At 42.0% G+C, this 13,970-nt stretch overlaps 1 protein-coding gene across 2 annotated transcripts in view; it reads left to right on the top strand.

The window, feature by feature from the left end:
• Positions 1-13,970, top strand: part of MEIS1 (Meis homeobox 1) — a 109,522-nt gene that overhangs the window by 26,413 nt on the left and 69,139 nt on the right. For both annotated transcript variants that reach the window (XM_065833643.2, XM_071805715.1), the window contains exon 7: positions 875-986. In XM_065833643.2, the coding sequence (XP_065689715.1) occupies positions 875-986 (112 nt within the window). The remainder of the gene's footprint in view (positions 1-874; positions 987-13,970) is intronic.

Genomic DNA, 13,970 nt, shown 5'->3' with positions numbered 1-13,970 from the left:
CAGTGGACAATATTACTTCATGGTAAAGAAGAAACTATTCAATTACGTACAGAAGGTTGTGAGGGATGACCAGTGAGTCTCTGTGATGTTTTTAAAAGCTAGTACTAAAAGCTAATTAAAATCTTCTCTGGTGATAAAGGGAGACTTGGGAGGAGTGTTGCCATGATTGTTTTCCCTAAGAATTTAATTTACGGCCAATTTTTCCTATCTGAATGTTACTTTCAAATGCGCCCAGTGATAAGAAGCAACATCTGTTTTCTGTTCAGTAGTACAAGGAGGCTCTGCATGGGGCTGAGTGTACACAGCCTATGTGAAGCCATTGTTATTCTCATTTCTTTTTTGTCCCCATGCCTGGTCCATTTGCCATATACCATCCGGCAAACAGCTGACACATCCCGGCTATTATGGACCCAGGCCTAATTGCCAGCAAAGTCTGTAAGCTCTTCCACGTTGGCCTCGTACGAGGAATGGGAGGCCTATATAAACGGCGCTGCTCTCCAACACCGCTCTCATTTTGCCTTTGCGGAGTTAGCAGGCTGTTGCGCCAGAGCGTTTGCGGATGCTAAAAATACAGTTGGAGGCCAGTGCCAGCGATTCACTCTCTGGCTCTCCCCCCGCCTCGCCGGGAATGTTTCTGTTTTCTATGGTAATAAAGCATGGGATTATTTAGATGGTAAACATATTCCAGACTATGTTATTTCCGCTGGGGAGCGGTGATCCGGCTATCTGAAAGAAGGAATAATTTGGGGGTGTATTAGCCAGCCTTTTCCCATGGGTCTGGACATCAGTACCACTCTCCCTGGAGCGCGCAGACTGGGTGCTTCTTTGCCATCTCAGATTTTAACTTTTTGTTGTTTCTTTTTTGGCTCCACAGCCCTCCTGGAACAGAGACCATGATGACACGGCATCAACGCGCTCTGGGGGAACCCCTGGGCCCTCCAGCGGGGGACACACATCGCACAGCGGGGACAACAGCAGTGAGCAAGGTAGGAACGGAACCCTCACGCTTTGTTAGCTGGCAAGATGTCACCGATGCGCTCGGGGACCAGTTTTCTCTTTCCGATGTTGAAATGTGCTCAGGTACTGGGGGGTTTGTGCTGCTAAAGGTCTATCTTCCTTTTTTGACACTTTTTTTTTTTCCATCTCCTCCTAGTAAAACGATTGGCATCTTTACTTCTTCAACCCTGCCAGCAGGCACATGTTAGAGCAACATATGTACCAAATTTGCAGCGTGCTTAATAAAAATAAGCAATGAGAAGGGTTTGGGTTTTTTTTTTCTTATTTCAAATGGGTTAAAAGATGAAATCTTCAAAAGCAAATGTAATTAAGATTACAGAAATGCATGCTAATGTTTCAAAGATGCCATCGAAACTCCACTGCACATGAAGAAGAGATGTTAGCTGGCCCATTTTATGAAATCCTGAGCAGTGCTTTTATTTACTTTTTTTACTCAATTCCGATTTACTTGAATGCAAAAAATGTTTTGTTTGAGTGCCAGTCCAAACAAAGTAACTGATTTAGCAGGGCGAGTATGAAACAAGCTTGGTACGATTGAAGTGGCACATACCACAAATAATGAGCGTTGTCTCAGATGCTCCGAAGTCTGAAAAACTGAAGTTCTGGGTTTTTCTGAGAAGCTACTTAAATGCTTCATATTTTTTTTCCCGAAGAGACCAACTGCAGTGGATTTAGTGTTAATTTAATGCAATTACAATTTTAAAAAGATCCTTAATCTGAATATAAAAGAGAGTGTGTTATTGAAGTTGATTCTGAACTCACAATAGGTATATACTTTTAAATCTGGTTTTATGATCATGTTTCATTCAAGTGCTGTTAGACAACAAAGGAATTGTGTTTCCAAAAAAAGGTTGAGCAGTACTGATTAGCATTGCAAAGTCTGCATTTAACAAGATTAGTTTTTGAACTAAACCAGTATATTTTAATTTTTTATGTGCATGGACCTAACGTACATGGTGAATAACATCTCTTTATAGAATTTTAAGTATTTGAGACACTTTATTGTTTAAAGAAAAGTTGCTGACTTCATCGCAAGTATAGCCTAGTAAAAATGGGGCCTGGAATAGTAAACTGTTGCAGAGCTGAGGCAGAAACTGGTAACCTTCTGACCTCTGACTTTTACTGGAAAATGATATGCAACATAAATTCAGGGGGCCTTTTTTCTTTCAAGTATGTATACGTATGTATTCTAGTGGTGCTGTTCACAATGCTATAGCTGAAGTGGTGTCAATATGTTCATTAGAGGCCCTTGCTTGCAGAGCAAACTTTAAATCCCTGAGGTTTTTTTAAGGGTGAAAAAGCTGCTGCAGAAATAAGCTTTGAACTAAAACATGATGTTTGAAGGGTTTTTTTGTACTCAGATAGGGCCGATCTTTTATTAGATGGATGTGCGCGTGTTTATGTGTATATGTGTGTGGACAGAACATCTAGAGGATGGCTTGCCAGCATGTTCCTAAACCTCTTAGGCACTTTGGAAATCAAGTTTCTCAGTTCCTGGTGTACTTTTAAAGATTTTCAGGCTTCATTTTCTCCTAAAATGACATTTTGTTTGTCCAGAGCACCAGTCGTGTCTGATGTTTTATCATTGCCGTCCTGGTCTGCTCCTAGCAAGGCGCGTGCTGTAACCTTGGTCAGGAAGGGTTTTTGGAAGGCATTAGTGATTTTTAAAGTTCAAATCCTATTAAGTACCCACAGAAAGACTTGTTGGTGGTGCTTCAGCTGGTTCTGAAACTTTTACCGAAATCCTCGAGTACAGTTTATTGAGGCTGGAATCGCTGCCAGCACTTGATAGATGGGTTTCATGAAGAAGACTCATTGCATTAAAACTTCAGGAAAAGAGCACAAAAGCAGGAATTTGCTAACTGGGAGCTCTCAGGTCAAGCTTGGGAAAGGCATTTTGGAAAGGAGGCCCTGCCCAGTGGGTCTCCGTTACTGAAACTTGCCTTCAGGACACTTGCCACCTATGGGAATGGTGTTTTTTTGAGGAATGGGGACGCGGGAAGGGTAGCGGTGGTCTTGCTGAGCCTTGCTTTATGTTTTGTTTGCTCAAAGCCCCCTGAAGGCTGAGATTATTGGGGAATTTCAGTTGTTTAAGCACACCCATGCCTGTACACCTTGTGTAAAAAAAAAATTAAAAAGTGTAGTTTTAGCCTTCCCACATGGGAAAGAAGTAAAATACCATGATCCCAAATGACAAAAGGGAAGAGGAGAAAAAGATAGCAAATACCCTACCTCTTCCCCAACCACATTTAAGCTCAAAATGCCGTGATTCGGAGGTTTTTCTTCTGTGACCTGATGAGAGGAGCGGCAGCACCGTGGTCAAACTCAGGTGTTCACCTGTGCTGGATGCTTTTCTTGGCAGCAGAAGTGGCCGGTGTGACCGTGCTGCTGCGCTGGGGTGACTGGGAGAGGTTCGGGACCCGCACGTTCGTGCTTGTGAACACAGGAGTTAACTCGAGATGCACGCCTCGTGTGACATATATTCAGTATATTATGGGCTTCCCTATTTTTAGGAGTTTGTAAAAGTTCCTTTTGGTTCCATCTGTCAAGAGCGCGTTTGCCATTTAAAAGAACAAATCTAATCACCAGAAATATAACCCTCTGAAACTGTCTATTTTTAGGTTGTTCCCACAATCAGCTTCTGCTGTTGGGGTAGGTAAAAGCACCTTCTGTGCTGGGCTTCCAGCCTGGCTGAAGGTACCACAAGGATGCGAGTGTGAACTTTTCCTTTTCAGAGAGGCACACAGTCTGGAAAGCTTAAGCAAGAGTTCACTCCCTTAGTCCTTAATCCAGACTATGTTAAGGTCTGGTTTTGGACTTCTTAGAAATTTTTCTTCTTTACGTGATTCCTCACTGCTTTTAATCCTCCAAAAGTGCATTTTTTACCTACTTTATCCCTATGCACTATATACATTGAATTATTAACTTTGAAAACAGGAGAGATGCTCTTTCCTCTGAACATTTGAAACTTTTTTTAACATTAAAATTTATTTACTTAAGAAATAGGAAGGACTCCCAGCTGCTTCAATCTATTGTAGAAATTTGTATTTAACTGCTAGGGAGCTGTTCTGGGGTCTCGTGCTACTGAACAGCAGGATATGTTATTGCATAGCACGTTGACACAACCTCTTATAAAGACCCAGTATTGTGTCATCATAGGGAATAGTTCTAGTACAGGAATGCGGAATAATATTATGAAAAAGTTTTGTAGGCTGTTTTCCCATTGCTCTGAACTTATTGTGAAGGGCCTTTGGAGGTCTGTCTCCAAATAGTGTGAAGAGATCTGAATTTACAGAGTGGAGAAATAACTTGCTAAATTCTATTAAGAAAGAAAAAAAAGAAGCAAGTTCTTAGGTACAGGGAAGTGATGCTGAGCTCATAATAAAACTTTTTATATCTTATTGCGTATTCTAATTTCAGAAGATTCCTGTTTGAGGTGTTAACAGATCTGTTGTGTTTGTTTTTCAAATAGTCAGGCAAGGATGCTGCTGAACAAAGCCCTTGTACAGTCGCTTGTAATCCAGAGTTGGGCTTTTTAATTCCCATGTTTAGTTCTCTTACACGGCTTAAAAGCAAGAGAAAATAAATCCATCAGTGTCTCCTACTCGTGCATATTGTTTCTTTCCTATTTTTTGTGCAAACCTCAGCCTGACTTCAAAACATTTTTTTAACCTCCAAATAATTGTTGCTCTTCCAAGTATAAAGCGGCGATATTTCTTTATGAAAATGTATCAATGGCTGCAATGCGTTTGGGTTTTGTTTTCTTGTTTGTTTTTTCAGGCTTTTGTAGGAGTTTGGGCAACCGATAGGCAAAAAGGCAATGGCGTTTGTTATTGCCGGGGATCTCAAGGCAGTTGTTTGGAGGCTGCGAAGAAAGGCGGCAGAGCCAGGCGGAGGGGGAGAGAAGGGCCACATTATGTTCCAGATGACTGAGCAAGGATTTATATACCGGCTTGCCTATTTTTTTTTTATTTTTTATTTTTTTTTTTTTAACATGGGAGAAGAAAAGTAATAAGAGCAGGGAGGCGAGGCATTTGAAGCGGTCAGATGGCCGATGACTAATGGGATAGGTGGGCAGGAGCCCGCGGATTGGGTGTCTTAATGAGCACATTTCGCACCGAGTTTGGGCTGCAGTTCCCCTTCACCTTTGCCCTTTATTGACCGAACTGACACTTCATTTTTCACATACTTCCAATTATGGCTGAGCTTAAGTGTTGCCCTGCCTCCTTTCTTTCTTGCCCATGGACGGCTCGAGAGTGGCTGAGGCCACGGAAGATATTTTAATTTGAAAAACTACCATAGCAAGGCAGGTTTAGGGTGTAACCTGAAACTGCTGTCACTTTGCAGTTTCTCCAATGAAAATAAAAGTTTTAATGTTTCTTGTTTAGGACTTTTTTCCCTACCTTCTCAGTAGTGAGGCAGGGGATTGCTCTGGGTTGGTGAGGGCTGTTTTCCTTGGGTTCAGTCCTTTTTGACAATACAGGTGCTGTGGGTGGGAGTCACCCAGGTAAAGAGATAAACCCAAGTAAAAAGTGGTGCTGTGCTTGAACGATGGCTCCTTGTTCCCTCTCAACGTGGTGTCTTCTCAGGGGGCTTCTTGTGGTGTAGTGCCCTGCGATGTACTTTGCCTAATGCTCTCCTTACAGAAAAGCAAAGCATGATTGTGCTTGCACTGCTCAAGCCTTAGACCTGGGTGGATTTGTTGGTTTTGGTAATATTTAGTGCATGTATTTAGGGCAAGGTCCATTTGTGGGGCTTTGAGAATGGCCAAAGATGCTGATGAGAGAGGCAGGTATGATGGATGGATGGACAAATCTTCCGTACCGGGAGAGCCATGATATATGTGCCACAGCCCAAGCCTGTGTGCATTTCCACGTTGGCTTTTACACGCAGAATCCTTCCAGGGCGGAAACGTCTGTTTGCTTTTGCAGGGCTTTGGGGGTTTCGGAGCATGCGGTTTTCCTACCAAATGTGAATTCTGTCGGAAATACTCGGACTAAGTTGCACTCGCATGGGGTGGGTGGGTTTAAGAACAAAATAGCTGCTGTTAGACCTTAACTTCCCAGCAGCACCGCTGGATTTTGCAGCGTGGCTTTTGCTACCGGCTCTGTCACGTGAAGTTTATGTGAGTAATGAATGGGCACGTCACCTGCGTGCCGACGGTGATTGCTTTGCATTTAGATATGCAGAGAGTATATCAACAACTGTTTACATCCAAACAGAGGCCCCTAAACCACAGAAGTATTTATCTCAAAAAAAAAAAAATGTATGAAGTATTACCTACTTTATTATGTAGCCCTCTGGCATAGTAATGGCATGGCATATTTTTACTATAATATGGTAATAAAAGAATATGTAAAAGGCAGACAAAGGTACTGTCTTTTCACTAAGGTGACCCCTGTTACCAAGTAACTGCTTTACTTATGAGCTTATTAAAAACTCAAAAAAAATGAGCTTTTCATACTTCACAGGCATTGATGTGAAAATGAGCTGTCCTGCGAGTAGTTTTCTTGATCATTTTTAGAACAATTGATTAGCCAAAGAGCTGCTGTCATTAGTTGACATTGACTGATAGCAATTTGTCACAAGCTCCGAAGGTCAGCCAGGCAGTGGAAGCTTCAGCTTGTCTTTGATTGACCTTTTCTGATGCCATTATCATACGATCGGTTAGACTGGATGTGACCCTCGATTGGAAAAGACAGGGCATTAGTCAACAGGGGCTGTTCCTGTTATTTTTTCTGGTGCTTTATGTATTGTGAATCCTGAATTAAGTGTAATAGGCTTGTTTGGAAATGGAGCAGTATCAGTTTTCTTGCCAAGGCTCTGCCTTCCCCTTTTCTTTCCTTGCTTTTCCATCAAGTGGGCAGCTCTTGGTTCGCTTTAAATCAGTGCGAGCACCTGTGCCTCTTCCTTTGATGTGAGATACAAGATATAAAACAACCCCATATTTATTTGAAACCCTTCGTGTAGGTGCGTATTCTTCAGCAGCACCAGCATTAATTATTTTTATCTCCCCAGAATCATGTTTTATTTTTTAACAGTGATTGAGTAGTTGAGGATTATGCTCATAACAACATGATGTCAATTTATCATTCTGCTCTAAAGCCGGAGGGCGTGAAACTGTTTCTTTCCTCCTTCTGGTTGGGGATTTTTTTTTGTTTTGGTCTCATCAGCCTGATTCAGCTGTTAAAGTTAGATTTCGGCAGCCTTAAGGCTCAGTGCCTTAACTAGGCAGGGTTATGCTTCCAGTATGGTGCATGGGAGAGAGTCCTCGCTTGGAAGCGAGTATCTGTCATGATTCGAGCATCAATCTATTCCCGGTGTCAGGATTCGTTTTAATTGTTCACATTAGCTCCAAACGTCTGTTATTACCAGGCACTTCTCTTTCTATTTGGCAAAGCTAACTTAAATACTTATAAATGTTGCTTGTTTTGCCTAAATTGTGGGTAACGCAGTCATAAACGAATTCTTTTCCTTGTAAAAAAACCTTCCTTCCTCCCATTTGCCTTTCAGGGGAAACCTGAATTTCTCCATCTAAGTACCAACTTGTTTTTCAGGTCAGCCCCCAGAGATAATAAGCAGTTCAAAACCAGCACAACCATTTCAGCACGGTTTAATGCGACTTTCAGTCTTTGCTTAGGAAAAGCTTCCAGCCAGGAGAGGAGCAGAGAGGCGATCACGTCAGGAGGCAGATCCCTCAGGCTGCAGCTCTTGCCATCGTTGGCAGAGCGAAAGGCGGGGAAAAAGACTTTGGGAACTGTTTACCTTTAAAGTGGCTATGGAAATACAAATATTCCTGACTTCTCGGGCTGTCTGTAATCAAGCAGCAAAATTCATGTGCTGGAGTCCTTTTTTTTTTCCTTTTTCTTGGCAAGTTTTTCTAAACTTAGAAATGCCTATCCCATTAAACATCTGTGTGACTGTAGAGGAATCTATGTATACATAGATGTGTATGTAAGAACATGGCCCTGACCCTGAACCTAACGTCCCGTCAGCAGTACAGGGCTTTTGCAGGCCCCAAAGTGTGTCTGCATGGCCCCAGATGTGTTACTGAGGACGAGATATTGAATATACCGAGCAGGAAACAGTGGTGGAAGATACCACGTCGCTTAATAACAGTGTGGACCGTTACCTAAAAACCCAGGTGTAGAACTGAAGGGCATGTTGCTTTCCTTCTTGGTTGGGGTGATGAGAGGTTTGGTTGCAAGTAGTTGTAGAAATAGATTTGAAGGTTTTGGTGTCCAAGATACCTGAATCTTGTGTTTTGAAGATCCCTGATCTGATTTGATTTAGAAAAAAATGTTGCTTTGTATGTGTTTGTTTGTTGTTGGGTTTTTTGTTTATTCGTGGGGGTTTTGTTGTTGTTGTTTTGTTTGGTTGGTTTGCTTTTCCCCTATACATCCTGGGCACGCTTCTTTGGCTTGCAGTAGCTCATTGAAACCAATGAGTTTTCCATATGGCCCATATGTTTTCCATCTCGGAGGCATCAGCGCGATTCGCCTTCGCCTCTCCAGGTCATGGTGGCTTCAGCTGAGTCTTTTGCTCTCTGATGCGGGCAGAGCGCGACTTTCAGGTGTGCATCGTTAACCTCTTTAAATCAGAGGTTAAAAAAGCAGATTCGTGTTCCTGAGGTGGCCTTCATTTTTCAGAAACATTCTATTGCAATGGGTGTAAACCTGTAAACACGCAGTGTTCCTGGATTAGTGATGCAACAGGGTGTGCCGTCAGGCTGCTTGGCTTAAAACATTTTCCTACCTCTCACATTAAATGCTGAGAGGGGGAAAAAAGAAAACAAAAGAGATTACTAAGAACTAAGACTGGAAGACAAGTCTTTAAAATACTTAGTTGTGTATGGAGAAAGCAGGTGCTTGTCCTATAACACAAGAACGAAGAGTAGGTATTCACCCAGTCTCATGGCACAGGGGCTTTCCAGAGCGTTAGCAGGTTTAAAGCAAACAAAAATGGTTTACGTGTTGGGTTAAATTTATTGCTACAGTGTGCTGTGGAGGTCAGCAGGGGACAAAAAGCGATTAGACCAATTCGTGGAAAAATAGGTCCTTCTGTAGCTATTAAAAAACCCCTGGTCCAGATGGAACCTCTGGCGGAGGAAGCTGCTCAAGTGCTGATTGTGAAGCATGGCACAGCCTCTCTGTGTAACCCCCCTTTCTGCTTGGGTTTCCTCAACATCGTTATTGCTCCTGGGAGAGACCAACACAAGATCAAGCCACTTGGACTGATCTCCTCTGGTTTAAATATATATATAAATATTAAATATTATTAAATATATAAAAATAAATTTATATATAAATTATTAAATATATATATATATTTAATTCAGGAAATAAGATACTGGATTTTTTATTTACACTCTTTTTGATGACTCTTGCTAATGCTGGCATGCATTTGTTGGGAAGAAAGTAGACATAGTTTGTATTTTCTCGCCCTTATTACCCTGGTGGTGGGAATAGTTTGACACTATTCATTCAAATTTGACAGGTGATTGCTTCTGTAAATGAATGCACTCCAATCATAATTGTTGCAACAGAATTGTTTGATTACCTGGCAGTAGCCTCTTTCTCTCTGATAGCTTTTGGATCACCTGTTTGCTGAGAGCATTTGACAGTCCTCGTGTTTATTACCCAATTGAATGTCAGTAGCAATTGCAGCTAAAGATAAACGAAAATGCAAGTACTTGTTGACCTTGACTTTTTTCCACAAGATATTGGACTTGATGGCTCTATTGCTGTTGAGCTGATAAGAGTTATAAACAGTAGTTGAAGGAAAATGTTTTATTCCCAGAGGAAAATACCACGCTGCTGTGGGAAATGGCATCTGACTAGTGCTCTTTGCCAAATTCGCTTGGTTCACCTTCATTTAGGCTGTGGGAAAATAAAATACAAATTTTCCCTTTTATGACTTTAATATCTCTGCAAACATGAATTCCTGCGCTCTCTGTAAAGTTTTGTTGGCAGACTGCGCCAATAACATACAGCGAGCGCGAGACTTCGCTGTGTTTTATGATGTGCTATAATGAGGATTCACAATTCTTCCTCATTTTCAGGCTGATTTGATAATTACAGGGAGGGAGCTGAGCTTTCTTCTCCTATTCCATGGGAGGCTTAATATGTCTATAACCAACAAAGATTGGGAAATATTTGGCTGCTTGCGCGTGTTGCCGGAGCAGGGCCGCACCAGTGCGAGGGTGATCTGGGGATGAAGACAAAGTTATAGCAAGGATGGAGGGACAATACTTTGGTAGGTCTTGCTTCCACCTGCTTTTTTGGGCAGGGTCCCAGATAGGTTCCCTGGCAGTTTTTTTGATAGGAGGTTCGCCAGCTCAGTGTCACACATTCCACCTGCATCTGGGGAATGGGAGGGATCAGCCTCCTGCTCCAGCAGATTTTGCTGCTAAACTCCCTCTGATATACATATATATATATTTGTATATGCATCTTCGTTTCTAATCTTGCTCCAGTATGAAACCGGAAGGGAAGACTTCAGTGGAAACAGCAACAGGCAATAGGCTTTGAGATCTTCCAGGATGAAAGTCATTGTGTAAAAATAATGTGTAAAGAGGACAAAAGACCGTGGAATTACATTATTTAAAACATAAGTCCTTGTCTCAGCAACTGCTCTGATAAACTCCATACAGTATTGCAGGAGCTTGTTAAAGCACTGAAATGCAGGATTAAGCAGCGCTGTAACAGTTAGCAGAGTCAGACTAGTAATCTTATTGCATTGTATTTTTTTTTAGGTAAGATTAAGCCGGCATTACATTATATGTTTGTGGGCGAGGGGGCATTCTTTAAGGGATTAATTAATAGGATCAACGCTGTAAGATGCCGACGTCATTTTTTCTAAGCACATTGATGCACGCAGGCTTTTATGTACTTTATTTTATTTTATTTTTTAATTTAAATTCATGAATGAGATGGGGACCTTCTCTGTGTGATGGGGGCAGCCCCTGCGGCTCGCAGCGGAGCCACCCGTCACCGTATAAATCATCGGGGACCGCTTCTTACTGGCCTGGTGACCCAGTAGTCGGAGCCAGGCGAAATACCAGAGGGAGAAGCCCGATGTCTCTTCTCCACTAGCTGGTAGGGGATCGTGGGGCTGTGACTAAACAAATGACTGATGCTGCTCTGGCACATCTTTGAGGGTGTCGTTGGTAAAACCGCCTGAGCTCCCTGGCTTCTCTCTTTAGCCACGATGCCTCCTGCCTTTAGCCTTTGCATCTTGCCTTTTGGGATGCTTGAGTTTTTAGCTGGTAGGGCTCAGGAAGTGGGAGAGGACACAGGAGAGCGTGGCCGGGCCCGTGCCATGGGAGCGATGTCACCTCAGGGCCCTCTGCCACCCCTGGCACTCTGCACCCTGGGAACTTCCTCATCGCCAGGTGGTATCTCTAGCATTTAATAGTCACAGATTACATATATATATATTTATATGTTTTATTTTCTTCCTCATGAGCATTGAAAATCTCACACAGTTTGCAGGTAGTTTTTTGTGGTTTCTCTTGGCAGAAGCATAATTTGGAGGTCTCGGAAAGAACTATCATGTAAGTAAATAAAAATATAGTAGGGGCAACCTTTTCAACTTTGTTTTTCCATGGCTGATTCTGTGCCACAAGACAGCAATGGCCCTTGCAACCCCAATTACTGTGTGTCATCTCAGGGCTGTGAATTTGTCTTTTGTAGAAGAGGAGGAGAAAACTTACTAGGAGGCACAGGTTATGTCCTCAGAAGGTGGTGGACGTAACCTAACTGATTCTTAAACCTTCCCCCAGCTCTCTGAATAGCAGTTAGTGTCACACGGATGCATGCTAAAAATATTCTGGAGTCTGTAGCGTCCCGATGGACTTCAGAAGAAGTCATATCTTAGCACTCTCTGGTCAGCAACTGAAGGTCATGGAAGCAAAGTTTGTAGGGTGGAGAATCTTTTGTTGCTCTCATGGCTGTGCCAAGAGGATCTGTTCCCTCCCCGGCACTGCACAGGGGAGAAACCACACCGTGGTGCTCTGGCCTGGGTTATAGCCCCTGCACTTCTGCATCGACTGCCTTTGTAAAGCAGCAGAAAGAGATACTGCCACCAGTGTTAACCGAACTGCTTGAAGTGACGTAGTTAAAAATTGTATTTAAATTTCTTTCAGGATGCTGTAACTTCAGAGTGTAGCAGCCTCTTACTAAGGAGTAGTGGATCAGGTGCAGGCAAATTGCAGAGGGTGGAAAAGAGGCAACAAAGCGGGGTCGAAATGTTATACTCACACCATACTCCTCCTCCTTTCCCCATCTCTTACTTATCCTCTCCTGTCCCTGGCTGTGATGGTGAAGATGCCCTGGGAGAGGCTTTGGCACAGGATTCTGCCCATTTTCTTATTATCTGTATCTGTCTGGAGTGACCCATGCATATTCTGTGTGAGGCCAGCTGTGTAGAACAAGAATAGTGGTAATATTAATTCAGTATAACTATCAGATGGACTTGGTCCATGCTATAGTTTTGTGATGGGCTGTAGGTAATGCAGGAGTTTGTTTTGTCAGTTGGAGAGCAGACTGAGCCACAAAATCTTCAAAAGCTGGTGTATAAATAATCGTAGTTTGTGTGTATGTTTGTTGGTATACCTGCTTGGATGTGGCTACCTTCCGCTATTATACATTTTTATTTTGTGAACCTGGCAAAAATGGTGGCAAAATAACCATCCGTGTGAAGTACAGGGCTTTTTCAGGACCTTTCCGATTTCCTTTAGAAAGAGCGTTGTGCTAAATTCCTTGGTGTTACAGCTACAAGCAACAAATTAGCAAGCGGTGCTAACATCAGTGTCTCACCACGTATTTAATCCAGCTAAAAAAACCCCTGAGGTGGCCGCAAATTTACCAGATTGAAAAGCGGAGTGGCGAGCAGAGAGGGCTGGCATAGCCACATAGTCGGGAAATGCAGAGCTGGTGACTTAGTTTAATTTAACCCAAATAAAGGTAGTGACTTGGTTGAATTTAATCCCAATAAAGTAACCAGCTAACACTCTGCAGCTGCAGCAGGAGGAGCATGTTTGTTGTAACAGGGGTGTATCAGCTCTTCACCGTGATTAATTGTATGGTATCACTGAAGAGCCAGGTATGCAGAGTTATGCAATTTCGCAGCATAGCTTTACATATATAATGTTTTAATATAAATTAGAATTGCCTCATAGAGACAAATTGAAATTCTCTCTGTTACTAATACACAAATTTTATTTACTGTTGCAGTTGGTGAAACGACTGTATTAAACTTAAAAGTGGCTCTCAAGTTGATAAATGCCAACTTGATACTAAGCATATTATACTCAGTTAAAATTAGCAATCAATTTACTTGAATATTGGAGGTTAGCCAGGGATAGATCTGAAGTTGTATTAGGTATATGGTACTGGTCTGAATACATCATACACTGTTGCAAGAGCATTGTGCTAATTTTAGCTTACAAAGAGGATGAAGATAAACTGCCTGCTGCTAGTTTGCCATATGCTATCCTGGTGATAATATTCAAGTAGAAAATATTCTGCAGAGACCCTTATTGTTTCAGTAAAAGAAAAGTGGAAAAGAGTTAAGGAAATTTCTGCTCCGTAAATGTATACAAAATAATGACATAAAACAAATCTCAAATGCAGGTAGATGAGATCTGTGAAATTTGTTTTGGTTTTATTTGCTTTCATGGGAGTCGAGAATTTGTTTTAGTGTATATTTGATCCAATTGTATTCATTTCTCACATGTAAATCTTAAAATCAATCTAAATAAATATCGATCTTCATTCTGGTAGGCAAAAATATAGTCCGATTTGCTCCTCACTAGTTAAGCCTCCCATCCTTCAAGTTTAGTGCAGGAATAAAGTCTCTGCTGAGCTGATTTTTTCAGGAGCTTTTGCTTTGTTTATTTAAAAGCACAAAACATGTTCCAGTTTCCATATGGGGAGGATTTGGCTTCTGCA

Source organism: Patagioenas fasciata, chromosome 3 (genome assembly GCF_037038585.1).
Source record: "Patagioenas fasciata isolate bPatFas1 chromosome 3, bPatFas1.hap1, whole genome shotgun sequence".
NCBI lineage: Eukaryota > Metazoa > Chordata > Aves > Columbiformes > Columbidae > Patagioenas > Patagioenas fasciata.
This window is presented reverse-complemented; position numbering and strand designations above follow the sequence as displayed.